The 16215-nt window shown below is 47.4% G+C and overlaps 1 protein-coding gene across 1 annotated transcript in view; it reads right to left on the reverse strand.

Annotated features, from left to right (window-relative positions):
- The window catches only part of SETBP1 (SET binding protein 1), a 242572-nt gene extending 235159 nt beyond the window's left edge, over window positions 1-7413 (reverse strand). Inside the window, 1 exon segment of the mRNA XM_059833916.1 lies at window positions 6922-7413. Coding sequence (XP_059689899.1) covers window positions 6922-7413 — 492 coding nt within the window.
- Window positions 7414-16215: the final 8802 nt, after the last annotated feature.

A 16215-nucleotide genomic window follows, 5' to 3' on the forward strand; every position in this document is an offset into this window, starting at 1 on the left:
TGCGTGTGTGCGTGAAAAAGGGATTGAAGATGAAAAAGCTGGAGGTAAATCAGAAGGTACCTGTGGTCAGGAATGCCTGGAAGGAGAGGAGAGGGAGTGCTGCATGCAAAAATTGGTGCTGGAGGAACACGAGCATGTACATGAAGGACTGACACTCCTGTGCATCCCAAAACCTCTGCAAATGAAGACACAAACAGTACAGAGGTTTGCAGCTCTGGATGCACATGCCAGTGCATCACGTCTCCAGCACATCTGTGTTAGCCTGGAGGCCACAGTGCTTTCGAAACACAACCAGCATGCACTGACTTGGCCAAGCCTTTACGAGGCAGCCAGGAGAAGCACCTATCCCCTCCCGCGGTTCAGTGGTGGGGACTGCAGGACCTCCAGCTGGACCCCCAACTTCCCTGCACTGGTCCCAGTTGCTTCCGCAGTTTCTTCCCTGCATTGTCTCCTCAACCCCAAAACCAGCACTGGGGACATTTTGTCACGGTTTGAAAAGAGAGGCACAGCACAAGCAAACAAGGAAATGTCACAGAGGGCCATCGAAACTCGGTTGTGGGAGTGACTGCTGCAAAACAAAACCTGTCCTCAACACGGCCGGCCTCCACAAGCCCTGGTCATATGGCAGCTAATCAAATACAGCGAGTCTTCCTCATTTGGCACTCCATGTTAAGCAGTAAAAGCCTGCCTGTATTTCCCCAGCCCATCTCTTCCCTGCCAGACGTTTGCTTCTTTAAGAAATACTTGACTACATGCAAAAAAAAAAAAAAAAAAAAGTCACATTTCTTTGGGAGCAGACAGACAGTGAGGGATGGGCATCAGCTGGCTCAGGCAAAGCACCGAGCTGGAAGAGAAACTCTGCCTTATTCCTGTCACAAGATGTCCATGACAAGATGCAAGGCGGACACTGCTCCAGCAGGCTTTGGAGAAGGAGAAGGAAGGGCAAGGGCCGGGATCCAGCCCTCCCTGCTCTTCACAAAGAGGATTGAACCACATTCAGGAGGGACCAGCCTCCTCCAGGTGACTACTTGGGGGCCCAAGAGGACTCAGCTCCCAGTCTGGGCACCTCAGGTGCCTTCAAGGACCAAGATGAACCTGGACCTGAGTGGTTCTCATCTCAGAGCAAAACTGGTTTCTTAACCTCTGAAGTTTTTACAAAGAAATTCATTCCTGCTCTCTTTTTGGGGGGAGCCCGAGGTAATTGTGGTGGGAGGGCACCAAACTGCAGCTGTTTCATTTGTTCCTTCAACAATACGGTAGAAAGAAAAGCTAGGCAAAAAGAAACCTGGGATGAATATCAAAGAGCTGAGTTTGTGTAACTTTGCACCCGTACATTTGTGTAGAAAGACTGTAAAAATGCCAGGAGCCTCGTGCCTGTTAGAGCAGCTCTGAATTGGTCTCTCAGCTGCTCAAAAGCCAGTTTCACCTCAAACACAACTAGAAGACTTCCCCACTGTGCTGGCACTTCTGGGGCTCTACCACTATTCCATAACATGGTCAGAGGCTGAGGTCTACACTGCTGGCATGAACTTCAGGTACCTGCCACCAGCATCATTTAGAGCAGCCTCAAGGCTTTGCTAAGCAAGAATGGGGACCAAACCAGCACAGAAACCGGTCCGGGCTGAAGGGGCTATGGAGGCTCCATCCTTTGGGAAAAAAAAAAAAAAAAAAAAAGAAAAAGAAGCTGTAAATCAAAGCCTGCCACTTCAAGCATGTACCACCACAAATGCTCAAGTGCCTGCTCCTCCTTGCTAAGCCACATGCAGCACAGGGAGCAAGCACTTACGTCAAGTCCCCGAGCCACGTTTGGGATCGCAACAGGAAGAGCTGACTCAGAGGACATCTCACACGGGGATGCCCTTAGCAAAGAGGAATAAGCATGCATTATGAGCAATTGGATGATCATGCACACAAATCACTGGGGAGAGGAGTCCAGCACAGGGGTAATCCAACAAGAGCTGCGGATGCACATGAGAACCTGGAGGGAAAGTGCAATGTGCAGTCAGCGATGCAAAGAAGGGGGAAGGAGAGGGAGGGAAGCGTTCATGATCTTCTGGAAGAAGGAGGGGTGCAAAGGGGAAAGCACGCAAATGAGAGAGTCCTCAAGGCCAGGCGACCCGCATACGTTGTGTGGGGGGGCAGAGGAAAGGAAGACGATGAATTGAATTTCAAGGGAAAAAATACTAGAACAGCTTCCTGCGGAGAAGCGGCAAATACCTACAGGAACTCAAAGGAAAAAAATGTTGCAAGAAAATCCAAGGATAGAGTTTCCTCCGACTGCACACAGGAAAGCTTTACTTCCAATTGACTTGCTGCTGCTTATCTCTCAGCAATAAAATGCATTCACCCATCCCAAGCTCTCAAAAAAACCCAGTACAATAATAATTACAAAAAAATGAGTTTACATCCCCTGAAGCAGGACATTATACATATGATGGAAGCTCCAAAGAAACTTTGTCAGGCTATGCTTAAAGAAAGAAGGGGGTGGAAGATGTAGTGTTTGCAGATACAAGAAAATAGACAGAGCAGCAAATGCAAGGAGGGGGAAAAAAAAAAGGAAATAAAACAAAACCAGGGAAATACTGCTCATCTGGGGCTTGTTAAATGCTACATGACAGGCAGGGAATGCTGATGGATTGCTTCATTGCATTTGGCGCCATGCTTTCAGTGCCCTTCCAGACTGACAGCATGTTTCCTTATCTGAAGAAAAAGGCACCTTTAACGATGCTGAGGACACTGGACTCGAGCAAGCCTGCTGCAGGTGGGAGAGCAGCGGCTGCAGGGCTTGCCAACACGCCAGCAGGACACCCTTTGGGCTCCTGGCTTTTTTCTTCCTTCCCTCTCCAATCAGACTAAATGAAATAGAGCCATTTGCGGGTTGAGAAGTGGCAAGGGTTCAGCCCACTCCATCCCCAGGCGCCGAAGGGTTGAAATAAGAGCAAACGCTTACAGAACATTTGTGCACTTTCCAATTGCTGCACAAGCGGCCACACGGACAGCCCAAGCTACGATTCACTTCCGAGCAGCCCCAGCAAAGGGGTTAGGAAACTACCTTCACTCTTATTTTCAAGAAGGGGAAGCTAATGTGAAACTTGGCATGGTTACGACTTAAAAGAAACCCCTAAAGTTGTTGGGTTGCAGCCAGGCATTCAAGCTGGCGGAGCAGAGGTTCCCAACGCTGATGTTCTCTCACCCCCTGCCTCCCTCCCTGCTCCTGGGCATCAGCAACCGCACCCAGCAAGATCCTCTCCTGGATTCCCTCCCTTCCCATTCATGATCGCGTAACATCCCCAGGGCAATTGCTCACACAGAAAAGCAACATGAGGAAAGTATTTAATGTATGTTTACGTCTTTTAATATAGTGTAGCAGCTGGAATCAAAGGCAAAAAAAACAGGCCTTGGCACATGAGCAGCACAGCTCTTTGCAGAGCCCCCTTCTAATCACCGCAGCTCCCCGGACCACAGCTTTAGAAATCAGGCACTAGCCCCTATTGCCTAATTAGCAGAGCAGTGGAAAGCTTAGGAACAGGCATATCTTCTTCCTCCCTAAGTGGCCACTGAATAAATGCTATATCCCCAGTTCACAGCCCCTTTTTACATTGCTGGCATTACCAGTCCTTTGTGTACCCACATGCTGTTACTTAAATTGCTTCCATGTTTTCATTACTTGCCCTCTGTGCTGTGTGTATTGAAACTCCTGCAAGAATGCTGAAGTGGTATGTCAAAGCACTGGGGACTACTGGAGATGCAGCTGAAATTATTATGCAACCAAGTTCAGTGATTTTTCAAGTCCTGATAGAGTTTGCTCCTCCTCAGGGGGAAAGATAAATTCAGGTGCTGCTCCATGAGGTGCAGGGCAACCATTCCCACCCACCGGAGACACAAGCATGGCACTTGCAGCTCAGGTTATGCTCAGCTCACCATCCTTATATATGGGTCTGTAGGGCCCATATACATGCCCTGCATTCATAAGCGAGGTGGTAAACTCAAATAATGATGCTGCTGCCATGCACAAGGGAAATGTGTACATTGGGCCAAACTCTCCTGGCAAAAGTCCACTGAGGACAGTGGAGTGATGCCAGCTGAAGATCTGCCCCACCAGTTTAAATGTGTTGTTCCCTGCTGCTGCTGCCGGTAGCTACTTTTCTGGAGTTTGTGCTGATTAAAGCAACAGGCAACCAAACAGCCTAACTCTGAAACATCAAAACCAACAGAATCATTTGAATGTGACAATCACTTATTTTTTTTAACTACTACCGCAGCTCTCAACGGTTCTGCGAATACATGCAGAAGGTACCTGCGTGCTCCTCTCTCTCCCAGAGAAACCCACAGGTGGACCATACAGCTTCAGCTCCATCCAAGTTTCAACCTGCTGTTTCCTTCTATCTTCCCCCAAACATCTCTGTAACTGCCATGACACACACGCATAAGCCATGAAAGCAATCACACTGCCAGAGCTGGAACCCTTCTCCCACTGATTTCCAGCCTTCCTCTCCTGTAGTGCCTTTCATCACCCCTTGATACGAGATGTTCACAGCCAAGGCCTGATCCTGCAACCCACGAGCTAAGAAGCTGGCATGTGCAAAATCCCCTGGGATGCATTTACCATCCTGGTGATGCAGTGCAGTCTGCAGGTCTCCAGGCATCAACCCCCTTGAGATCTCAGCACTGGGGTCCTCCAGATCCCTGCTGGGGACTTCTCTGCCACAGCCCCGGCTCAGCAGCTGCCGCATGGCAGCCGTTGGGTGTTATGCTAATGGATGCACCAGTGTGGCAGCCCTCTCCCCATCTGCTCAGAGCATCCACCTGCTGGGGTTTGGGTTTTTTTTTTTTTCTGTTTTGTTTTAATGGCCAGATTAGGCCAGTGCTGTCCCAAAGCGCTTCCAGCCTGCACACGGGGTGCGAACACAGCACCAGCCAGCTCAGACCTCACAGCACAAGCGTAAGCTGGATGCAGCCACGTTTGGGCCATGATCCGCTTCTTTCCAACTCCTTATCTTTGTGCAATTAAAGTCTTTCCCTGAGCATAACCACACTACAAGGTGCTTTTTTTTTTGTTGCTGTTGGGGTTGGTTTTTTTCCCACATAGTTTTCTTATAGTTAGCTTTATTTATTTAACCTTTTCGGATGGCCACATAGAGGAACAAACATGCTTTCCATACCTGTCTGACTGGGCGATAAACAGAAATGAAAGCTCTGATTTCTAAGCAGTCATATTCTCCACGATCCATGCATGGCAGGCAGTGGTTTGCAATTTTTTTTTCCTCCCTGCATGGCCGTGGAGGGATTGCTTGTGACACCTTTGCTGTCACTGAGCATGGTCTCACACAACCATTAGCTCCCCTGAGACCTCTCCACGTATTCAGGGAGGAAAGGGGAGTGGAAATAAGACATTGCTCAGTGCTAAGAAGACAGCCCATCCTTGCCAATAGGTGGGAAAATCTCTTCTCACTGTATTACCGGGCCAAACCTCTGCTGTGCTAAAAAGACCTGTTTTTTTCATGCACACAGAGTATGCCATTTAGCAGGATTCCAGGAAAAAAATCCCCTTGATTTTGGGGTTTGTTTGGTTTTTTTCCAAGTTCAGCTTCTAAGGGAAATACTCTCCGAGTGAGAAATTGTAATCTCCCTGGGCTCTGCCTTGAGTCAGTGGGAAGTGTTGATGCTTCAAAAAGTGGTTTAGAGTTATCAGATTTTTGGTCTAAGTCAGTTTGCCGAGGAGACTGTCTCCAGGGAGAACCGTTGGCAATTAGCCTCCTCAAGGCTTAAAGCAGCCCTGTGAGCATCCATCATGTGTATAAGGTATGGGAGAAGGGGGGGATCTTCTGCACCACGAGGGACCCAAGCTGCATAAGCAGGAAAGCCAAGTCACCCCCAAACTCTAATCAGTGGATGTCTAAATCCCAAATTAATTTGTCCAGGGTTTGGATATACTCATGAGTCTTTCATCAAATCTGGGTTCCTGTCTCAACTCATCATGACACCCATGTGTTGCTAAGGAGGCAGAGGTGAAGTATTTGTATTGTGATAAAGCCTCAACCTGACCAAAGCTCCTTTGTCTGACACCTACCGCAGAAAACACCACTACACCCAAAATAACATTAGTAGTCACCAGGTGTCCCTCCCCCCACCAGTGCTGCTTAAAACACTTGATCTAAATTTGTTTTAAAGACTTAATGCAAGGCACATTACTGAAACATCAAGCCAGCCTCAAAACAAAAGGGTGCTCTTGAAAACAGCTCATACTAGAAAGGATTTTCTTTCTTTTCCCCTCCCTCTTCCTCTCCTTGACTAAATGAAAAAAAAAAAAAAGATCAATTTTTACCCAAACTTAAAAGTACCAAAAATTTCTCTCCAGAAGGATATTTCAAGAAAATGATACGCATCTGGAAGAAAATGAGACTTATAATGGAAGTATTTTCTGAAGCATAACTATAGTGTTCCTAGCACAATGCTGTAATCAAGAATAATGGAGCTCTTTGCCCAGTACACAGGAATGGATTCAATTGTTCACTGTGCACATACCTGTATTTTAAAAATGTAGTGAAAGCTTTAACCACCAAAAGGCTCGAGCATTAGCGCTCGGACACAAAGCAGTTTAGAAGTGGGGTCCTTCATTTATCACTCATGTAATGATTAAACTTAAATCTCAATTACGCACAAAAATAGAAGAGGCCCGCCTGAACTTTTGATCCCTTCCGAATTGGTTCCTCTGAAGGATAGTTCAAGATCATCCCCGCAGCGTACGCGGCAGTGCAGGATGATGATACCTGCTCCGTATTACCTCCTCCGCGGCCAAGCAGGGCTCTGCAAACCTTGCAAAGGTTGTGCCTCGGACACAAACTGCTTGAGCAGATTTAATCCTACCCTGTCCCTTTGCTATCAGGAGAAAAGGGAAATATGGGAAAGAACAGGACTTACCTTCTTTTTGGAGTGTGATCTGTCCTCCTCTTTAGCCGCTTTGCTATTTTTCCCAGCTCTGGAAAGCTTCTGCTCCCCAGACTGCTTGATGGTGATTTTGATCTCAGGAGGGCAAATATAGTTCTCCAAGTTCTTTGGGGGCTTCTTAGCTCTCTTGGTGGTCTGGATCTTTAGTTTTAAACTCCCCTCCGTGAAGTTCGCCTCCTTGATGGAAAACTCCTGCTCCTCCAGGCCATCTCCCGCCACCCATTTCTCACTGTCCGCATTGGAAGTAGAATCCACGTCTCTCCCAGAACCCAGCTCATCCTCTTCCTCGGGCTCCAGCCTCTCGCCGCTCACCGGGATCCCTTTCCCCGAGCCCGCCGCAGGCAGCATCGTCTCCCCTGCGCAGCCGGAGACAGGTGGAGGCTTCGCGGAGGTGACGGCGGCTGGCAGAAAGTCTGCCTCGCCCCCCCTTTGCCGGGAGCTGCCCAAAGTCTCCCTGGGCTCCATAGCAATACTGCAACGTCCTGGAGTTTTATCAGAGGGAAGGGGAGCGCGGGAGGGGATGAGGAGAGCAAGGGCAACTACGATCCCGGGGAACGAATGGCAACTGTCCGCTGAATTCAACGTCCCGATCGCCCAGAGGCTGCAAGGAGCTCAGAAGAGACCAAATCTGCCACTGTCAAAAGAAAGGAGAAGAAAAAAAGGAAGTTAGCAGGCATACACGTATCAAACGTGAGTGTGGAGATGACTGAAACGGAGCACGCTTGGGCTTCCCCTGCAGCATCTCAAGGGCCTTCCTTGAAGCGAAATGGGAACCACGGCTGGCCAGCATTTCCGAGGGCTGGATCTGGTATCGCAATGCAAGGAACGATAGCTACAGGTATTGCTAAACTGATGAAAATGGATAAAAATGCAAATGCCTTCAACTCTAGACTTGGGAAAAAAGTGAGGGGAGAACAGCTCTCCACAACCATGAACCTCCTCATTATTTCAAAGTGCTCACTGTCACAGCATTTTTTTTTTTGGGGGGGGGCAGGAATAGAGGCAGACGCTTGCCTCAGGTTAAACAATAACCCAGTCAATAGAGCACAGAAAACATGGTGTTGCCCTATGAATCAGGCAGAAGAATTTCAAACTCCCTATTGCCCTCTTCCCAGGTGAGAGAGAGATGCCCTCAGCTGCCAGCTATTCACAGGGGGGATTCTGCTTTGGATGAGTTATTTATTACACACTGGGCCAGACACACCCTGTCTGCAGCCCAAGATGCTCCCTAAGATGCTGGAAGTGCAGGAGGATCCACCTGGGTCTCTTGCAAGGCATATCAGGGACCTGAGTATTGAGGGTGATGGAGCAAAACTAAAGTCAATGCTTTCCAGAATTCCTCATTCCCTTGGGAACCACCGCTCTGCGGCAAAGGCTGTGCTCTCATCCTTTCAAATGTGGGCTTTCTTTAAAACATTGTGGATCGAACCCTTTGAGATGGAAGCACTTATATTCAGTACCTTACCAACTCTCAGCCAAAGTTAACTGCAGAAGCTGTGAATGTTCAACTGAGGCAAAAGATGTATCACCCAATGACATAGACAGGCTAAGCCAAATACCAATCATTTGGTTTAAAAAAAAAAAATGCATATAGGATGTTTTCAGAGGTGTTGGGGTGCTTTCATACACCATCCCTAAAATCCTCCATATAGCCACCCCCCACTGCCCATCATGGCAAGCCAGTTTAGGCTACAAAATTAGCAGAAGAGTATCTCAGAGAGAAACAAAGATATTTTCTGCTACTTTGGCAGAAACAGCTCCCCAGTGGGTCAGAGGAGTATCACTTCTGGCATACGGAGAAGGAAACAAGAAGGCACTGCCAGGAGTAGGTGCTGGGGGTGCAGACCTACGCTTTCAGCAGTAGCTCCCTGCTCGATTAGCTCTGCTACACTGCCAAACCCCACCCCTCGACCAACTGCAAGCAAGATCTGAGCACAGCCAGGGATTTCCCAGGCCATTCTTAGTAGCAATAAACCATAAAGGAGAAACAAAAATGATCTCACTACCTATCACCAATCATAACAGCATTGTCAGTGTAGACTACTCTACTTTAAAGCACAGCTCACCAAGAAAAATCACTTGTCCTTGTACCACTGACTTCTTTCTGCTTTTTAAAAATACCTTGCACAAGCTTAAAATTCAAAAAGAAGTAATAACAAATACCTTTTATTAGTTATATATCCACATTTCCACCAGACTATGGCCATGGGTCACTTCTCTGACCTTGGCACATATGGTTACTAATGGAAAGCCCTAAGCATCCTAGAGCTCCATGAAATCACTGGGTGACCTCCACCCAGGTCCCAGCAGACACAAATTCAAATAAAGTTCCTGTAAATAGCACAAGCTAACAGCCCAAGCAGGGGGGCAAAGGAAAAAAAAAGAAAAACCACCACCAAAAACCTACCATGGAGCCTGAACTGCCATCTGGCCTTAGAGGTGGTTTCTGTAGCTCATAGTAGATACAAGTATACCATAAAAACACTTATGCTTAAGTTGCACATCTTCTGGCACTAGGGAGGACACTCATTTCCCAGAGCTGCTGCCACTGGTCTCACTTAAGGTGATCTTGAAGAACTAACAGACCCAAGGTCCCTGCACGCCTGCCCTGACTCACCCTGCGGTCAGCAAGTCTCCCTATTTCACCACCTGTGAAACAAGGATAACACTTACCTCATCCAATCCCATTGTAGGGTGCCTTAGTTAATGCCCTTAAATAGTTTTGAACCCCAATGTTTACCATGTGGTAGTCACTAATTACTAACGCAATTAGGACATTAAAGCCACCCAGTTGCAAGCAGCTGCTCCACCTAATTGACCAACCTTGCACCTTGCCTCTCCTTTGTGCCTATGGAGGTGATGGGAGTCAGGGTTACCTTCCTCTTCCAACCGGTCCAATCAAAAAAAAAAAAAAAAAAAAAAAAGGCCGTCCTATTTATCTGCCATTTCGGATTGTTAATCTCCTTGGAGAGGGACGCAATGTACACACACTCCTGGGCTGCAACACAAACACAAGGTGGTAAAAGCTCGGCAGTGCAGCATTCCAGGGAGTTACTGCTCTGGTATGCACGCATGTACAATGGGCACTCTGTGCTGGCCACCGCCCACAGCCTTTTAACCTCTCTCGCTGCTGGTAAAAAAGAGAAGGCTTCTGGCAGACAGCACCTAGCTCAGCAGGCAGGGCAGCAGGATGAGGCCGCAGCCACCAAGGGTGCAGGGAAGGGACCCCAGCCACCGGCGTAATGAACCCACCCGCTCGGGACCCTACGTTGAACGGGAGCTGAAATGAAACTCATGGGTCCGAGGTGGGAAGGGTCTTTCAGGTTTTGAGTCATTGGGCTATGTTTTATGGAGGGTGAATAAAAAGCCGGGTTTCTGCTCCAAAGTCTGGTTGTGGGTCTCGGACCCAAGCTCTGGGTCATAATGCCCAAACACACACCCCTGCTTGGCCATGTGCCTCCAGGTCAGTAGAAACAAGCAACAGATGAATAAAGTCATTGCATTACATCCCTGTCAGGTGAGTTCATGCCAAATCCACCTTAAAATCCCACTTAAAAATATTGGCCTCCTGTTCTGCTGAGAGCCTGAAGATGATGATATCACCAGACCCGCAGGTAGCAACAAATAACCCTGTGCTCAAACGCCACAGAGAATTAACTGGGTCATTGTTTTAGGTATCTCCTTACTCTCCTCCAGGGTTAATAGTTAAATGACTTGGGTGCAGGGACATTATACTCGTCTTTCTTGTTTGGGCAGGCTACCTGTGCTTTGACTAATTAGGAAACCTCACTTCAGGCTTCTGAACATGTAACCTCTTTTGGAAACCTCCCCATCTCCCCTCTCCAGGCTGCCTGCAAGCAGAAGCGCTGAAGGGACGGCAATGAACACTTTTCCTCCAGCAGCTCTTCTGCCTTAGCTGGCAATGTGCAGATCTGGGAATCTAGGGAGGAAGCGGATTTTCCAGCAGACCTCTAGCTCTATTTCAAACACCCCAGAGATGGGGGCTGTCTAGACTTTTAAGTGCTCACCCAAACTGCCCTTCCAGGCCTCCGAGGCTCACCTGCATCAAGTCCCATCCAATAAGCAGCTACAGAGGCATTTTACCATCCGAATTAAGCTCCCAGAGGAAAGTGTTACTGCTAGCAGGCTTCCTGCAGTCAAGTTAAATTTGAGGAGGATAATTCACAGGTGATTGACAACAAATTTCACAGAAGTTGGCATTAGCTCTTAATTAGGGAGAGATTCACGCTTCCTCTGATAAGTACTGAGAAATAATCAAACGCCTGCGTGCTCAGCTTTGCTACGGCTGCTCACATGTTTCTTATCAGCTCCTCTGGGCACCTCAAACACAATTCTGGAGGCAAAGGCCTGAAGTGCAAGACCTCCCTTTGGGTCGTACTAGATGCCTCCCGTTAAGAGTTCTGAATATGCTCCCTTCTCCTGCCTCAGGCAACTACTACTCCTGCTTGCAAGTATTCAGATGCCAGGGCTATAAAGTGATTAAACTGAAAATTTGCTGAGGACAAAAACAGAGGTGAGAGCCCACAGCAGGGGGGAGAAATCCACCTGTTTGGGATTCTCTATGAAGTGAAAATGGGTATGACACTGGGCATGGCTTTTGCCCTATGCACGGGAGCAACCACAGCGGTAAGAAGCAAACACTGATTAGACAGCTGCAAGCAAGCCAGGTTCAGTTGCCCAGCATTTGTGCTGTGCTCCGATTTGCTCAAGCACTGGGAGAACCAGCAGAGAGCTTGGAGCAATATTAAGAGATGCTGCCCAAATCCCATAGTACAATAATCCCAGCCATGACTGTAGCTACTGACATTGCTTTCATTTTATCCATGGAGTCCAAAATGCCTTAAGATGAAAAAGAAAAAAAATTCTATTGATCAGGTTCAAGAGAGGGGAAACTGAGGCATGAGCCTAAGATTGTCATAGTGAACGTGAAGTGGAGCCCACATCTTCTCCAACCCCACGTCTATCATGTTGCCTTTGGATGTCACATTCTGTCATGTGACATACAGTTAAATCCCTAATCTCTGCAAAATATCAGAAATCCTGGAAGCCTCTTTACACTCCATCTTTTTAAAACCGTTCACCACAAAACACTGGAGACTATACAGCAATATTTAATGATGAGATATCACCTTTCACTCCAAAGACTCCTGGGTTGCTTCCTTGATTATATACGCCACCGCTGAAATGCAGCTGCCTCTGGGGCAGAGGCCAATGGACAACCCACATTACACCCGAGGGAAAGTTTTGGTCAGAAACCTGCTTTTATGAGAAGTGTCAGTGAAACTTCAGCATCCATCATGGGACATAAAAACCCAACAGCCTGGCATGCAGCAAACTGCACTGAACTCAGTTAACCCACATTAGGAATACAAAAAAGAAGCCTCAACCTATTTCTTCATTATTGGTTTGCAAAAAACCTAGGAATTTCGAGCGTAGTTGTGGTCGCAGTCCATGCACTGCCGGATCACCAGCAGCACAAGTTTGATGCAGATCGGGAAGAGGCATCTGATCACACTTCCATCGCATCGACCAGAGGACGTGAGATGGGGGTTGACTTTCTTCATGCCAACTTAAAGGCAGTTCCAGAGGATGGGTAAAACTCGTGAGCCCATAAAGCCAGCGTGGTGCAGACAAGTGACATAGTATGACGCAATACAAAGCCTGCTGGGATAAAATTAAGCCACTGCAAAATTTTTTTGAACAAATTTGAACCAGGAGAATGAGTTTATACTGGATCAGTATCATGTACCAGTAGCATATTTAATCTGCCGCTCAGAGCTAGATTTATCGCATCTTTGGACCACAGCCTTAGTGACTTCCTGTGGCCATGATACTCTGAAAAAACAACCCAGCTTTGTCAGGGAGCTGAAAAAATGACTGTGACAGCTATTTTCCATCCACACTATAGATCCCATAGGAAACACCCTCTCCCTTTCACCCGCCTTGCGTCAATCAGGACAGAAACAAGACAGAAGGACTTCCCCTTCCAGCAAAGAAAATGAACATCATCTCTTAATAAAGAATGAGAGATGGCCTGGTGATTTCTAAACCCCAGCTGGGCATAGCCCTGAGGATCCTGCCGTAGGTGACCCTGCGCTGAGCAGGGTGGTGGACTGGACGATCTCCAGAGGTCCTTCCAACCCCAGACATTCTGTGCTTCTGTGATATATTTTTTGCTGTCTCTCCAGTGCTGGGAAAATTGGTCTCTCTACTGCATGACAGTTTTAAACACACTGCTAAAATTCCCATCTATAAGATATACCTGGATATAGGCATTTATAAACCAGATGTGAATATACGATAGATACGGTACAAGATCCTCAACTGATATGAATAATTGCGAGTGGAACGCCCATATGTCAATGCCTGTAATCCACAGATTATCTATGAAAATAACTAACTAACTAACTAAGGCATGTGATTCATTCATAGGGTGAGTTAGATGCACAGGGGGGTTACACAGGAGAAAGGTGGTTCCTCTCCGTGAGGTCCTCCTGCCTCTAACACTGCTTTTGCTCCAGTCCTTCCACCTCTGCCTCTGATTTTGCATGGGTTGTGTGAGGGCTTTCTCTGAAGAGAAGGGATGCAAGCTCTTCCAGGTGTGGTCTATCCACATGAAAGCAAGGAGCAAGGATTAATGGCAGTTACCAGAACAACAACAGAGTGTAATCTTGACTCATTTCCATCAGATTGCCCTGAATCGAAGTGCTACCAGCCCTCTGCACCTCACCTCCACCAGCGTGACTGAGTAACACTGACTGATGGCTCTGCCTCGGCGTGCTCAAGCCCAGCAAAAGGAGCCAGGAAAATCCACACTGGAGGGGAAAAGACAAGATAACCCAAAGATCTCTCACAGCCAGATGAGGCTGCAAGCATCCCTCCCAAGATAAAGAGACAGAAATAAATGAGAAACTAAGCATATCCATAATTATGGAGGCATGTAAGTGTGCACATTACACACACGTGTGTATCTGTCTTCTCAACATAGAGACATTAAGAGTAGATTATGGAATCATATTTGACTCCATAATTAGGTTTGAGACTCCATAATTAGATCAGATAGTCACCTTTCTATCTAAGTAACTAACTATTGCACAGCGCTGAAGGGAGGGCCAACGGAATGATTAAACAACTGACACATCCATAAATCACAAGGCCCATAAAAGCAATACTGCCCAAGGTACAGCTGTGGCAACAGCCAGCATAGCAAAGCACCCATCTGCAGCAGGAGGAGAGATGCCCATCATGTTGCCCAAGGACTTTTACAAGCTCCTGCCTGAGAACTGTGCCAAGGTTTTATAAATCTACTCACTCACAACCTAAAGCTGTATGTGGGTGTTGGAGAAGGCAGTACGGTCATCAGACCTGTAAACACCTCCTCATGCTGACTTCTGGTCTCTAAAGGACCAACCTCATCCCAGTTTTGCTCTCCGAGACAAATGCTGCTGCAGGACTACTATAAAGCTGAGCTCGGTTCACTGGATTTACATCTCCGAAGGAAGGAACAGTGTTGGATCCCAATGAAATCAAGAGTTGGTGTGTCATTTTTAACCATCACCCTTGTGAAGATTAGGCCTCCAGGACACTAGAAAACAGAATGAGATGCCAACTGTACTCCAGCTCATTACAACATGAAGAGCCAAGCCAGGAGATTTGCCTACGTCAGGTCAACACAAGGTTGCTGAGCTCCCAGACCAAGCATCATCGCTCTCAGTGTGATGTATAATCAAAGGTGACTCCTGAGATGATCCAAGAAAATACCCCGAGCACTCTGCTGGGTGCAGCAGTGTGTGCCACTACGAGGGTAATACTTATTCTATTAACAACAGCCATAAAACTCTTCGGGGAAAAGTGTCAACGTGCACGAGAAGGGCACTTGAAATGCTTACTCCGTTCTAGCCAGCTCTTGCCAAGCACACCATCCTGGAGGTAGTGGCAGCCACTCCAGGCTACAAATGGAAAGTATTATGGGTATTTAGGGAAAGGTTATTGGCACAGAGACCAGCCACAGAAAGCAAAACCCTGCACAGTTCCATCATCTGTGTTACCAAACTTTCCTAGATCGACTCCGCTCTTGGAGAGCTGCCATCAGACACAGTAGCCTCCTAACACCGTCATGGTAGGGCAATAATCTCTCCTTCTCCCTCTGATCAAACATTTCCCTCTGCACCCTGAAATGTGTGGAAAATGATTTCTCTATATAAATCATTAACGAGAGGTTTGTTTTTATTTACTGCTGCTGCCACGGGACTCCTCCTTCCTCCTTTTTTTTTTTCCCCCTCCTCCATTATTTCATTTTCTCTTGCACAAGTGCCAAATACACCAGCTTTCCCTCCCTTCAGGAAAAACAAAGAAATAAATAAAATAAAACAACACATCTGATAGGGAATGCACCAGGTCTTGGCTCAGCATCCATTCCTCAGAGCCGTAAGTGATGGCACAAGGACGACCAAAAAGGCTTTGGTCCAGGATCTATCCTGTGCCCAGTCTAGAGGCTGTACAAACAACACATCCCATGTTACCCAATTCTGCATGCTTTAAATGAGGCTAGGAATAAGAAAGGTTGGATTTTGTCCATGCAGGCTTGCACTGTGTGTTTCCACGCTGAGTAAGCAGTGGTGTCTTGCTTGGTGCTGTATAATGCACCAAGCATCCCCAGCATCAAGGGGGGACTGTGGGAAAATAGGGCATATAAAGGACATGCAAGAAGAAGAGCAATAATTTGGGGTATTTAGTGGAAGGCATTGAGACTACTTTGACTTGCAGAATGTATCAGTCTTTCAGCTTTGAGGGAGGAGAGAGTGTCTCGATCAGCAAAACAAGAAATACCCTTAAAGTCTCATGGATTGCAGAAGAAAAAGCAGGAGGCAAAAGCAGCGCAGGACACAAGAGGATGCGGCTGGATGCACACAGGGCAAAGAGCAGCCCACGGTGCCGGGACAGCGACGTCAAGAGGCATAAACGTTAGTCGGGAGCGTGCCGGTGGGAAGACCCGAGGCCAGGAATAAAGGCAAGATAACCGGCAGCTGCTACAGGCAAAGGAAAGGAGTAGCTTCGCCTCTAATGAGGCTGAAGAGGAAGTGGTTACAGAAGTGCTGGGAGAAGTTGAGTCAGACGGGAGATAAGAGTCTGCTGAGTACCTGCACGCCCAAAAGGCCTCTCCAGCTGAACTACTTCATTGTGCTCTTTGTGTGGCGTTGCACGCATCGGACTCTCTCCGAGGTGGCAAATAGGATCGGGAGCACC

This window comes from Gavia stellata, chromosome Z (genome assembly GCF_030936135.1).
Source record: "Gavia stellata isolate bGavSte3 chromosome Z, bGavSte3.hap2, whole genome shotgun sequence".
Lineage (NCBI taxonomy): Eukaryota > Metazoa > Chordata > Aves > Gaviiformes > Gaviidae > Gavia > Gavia stellata.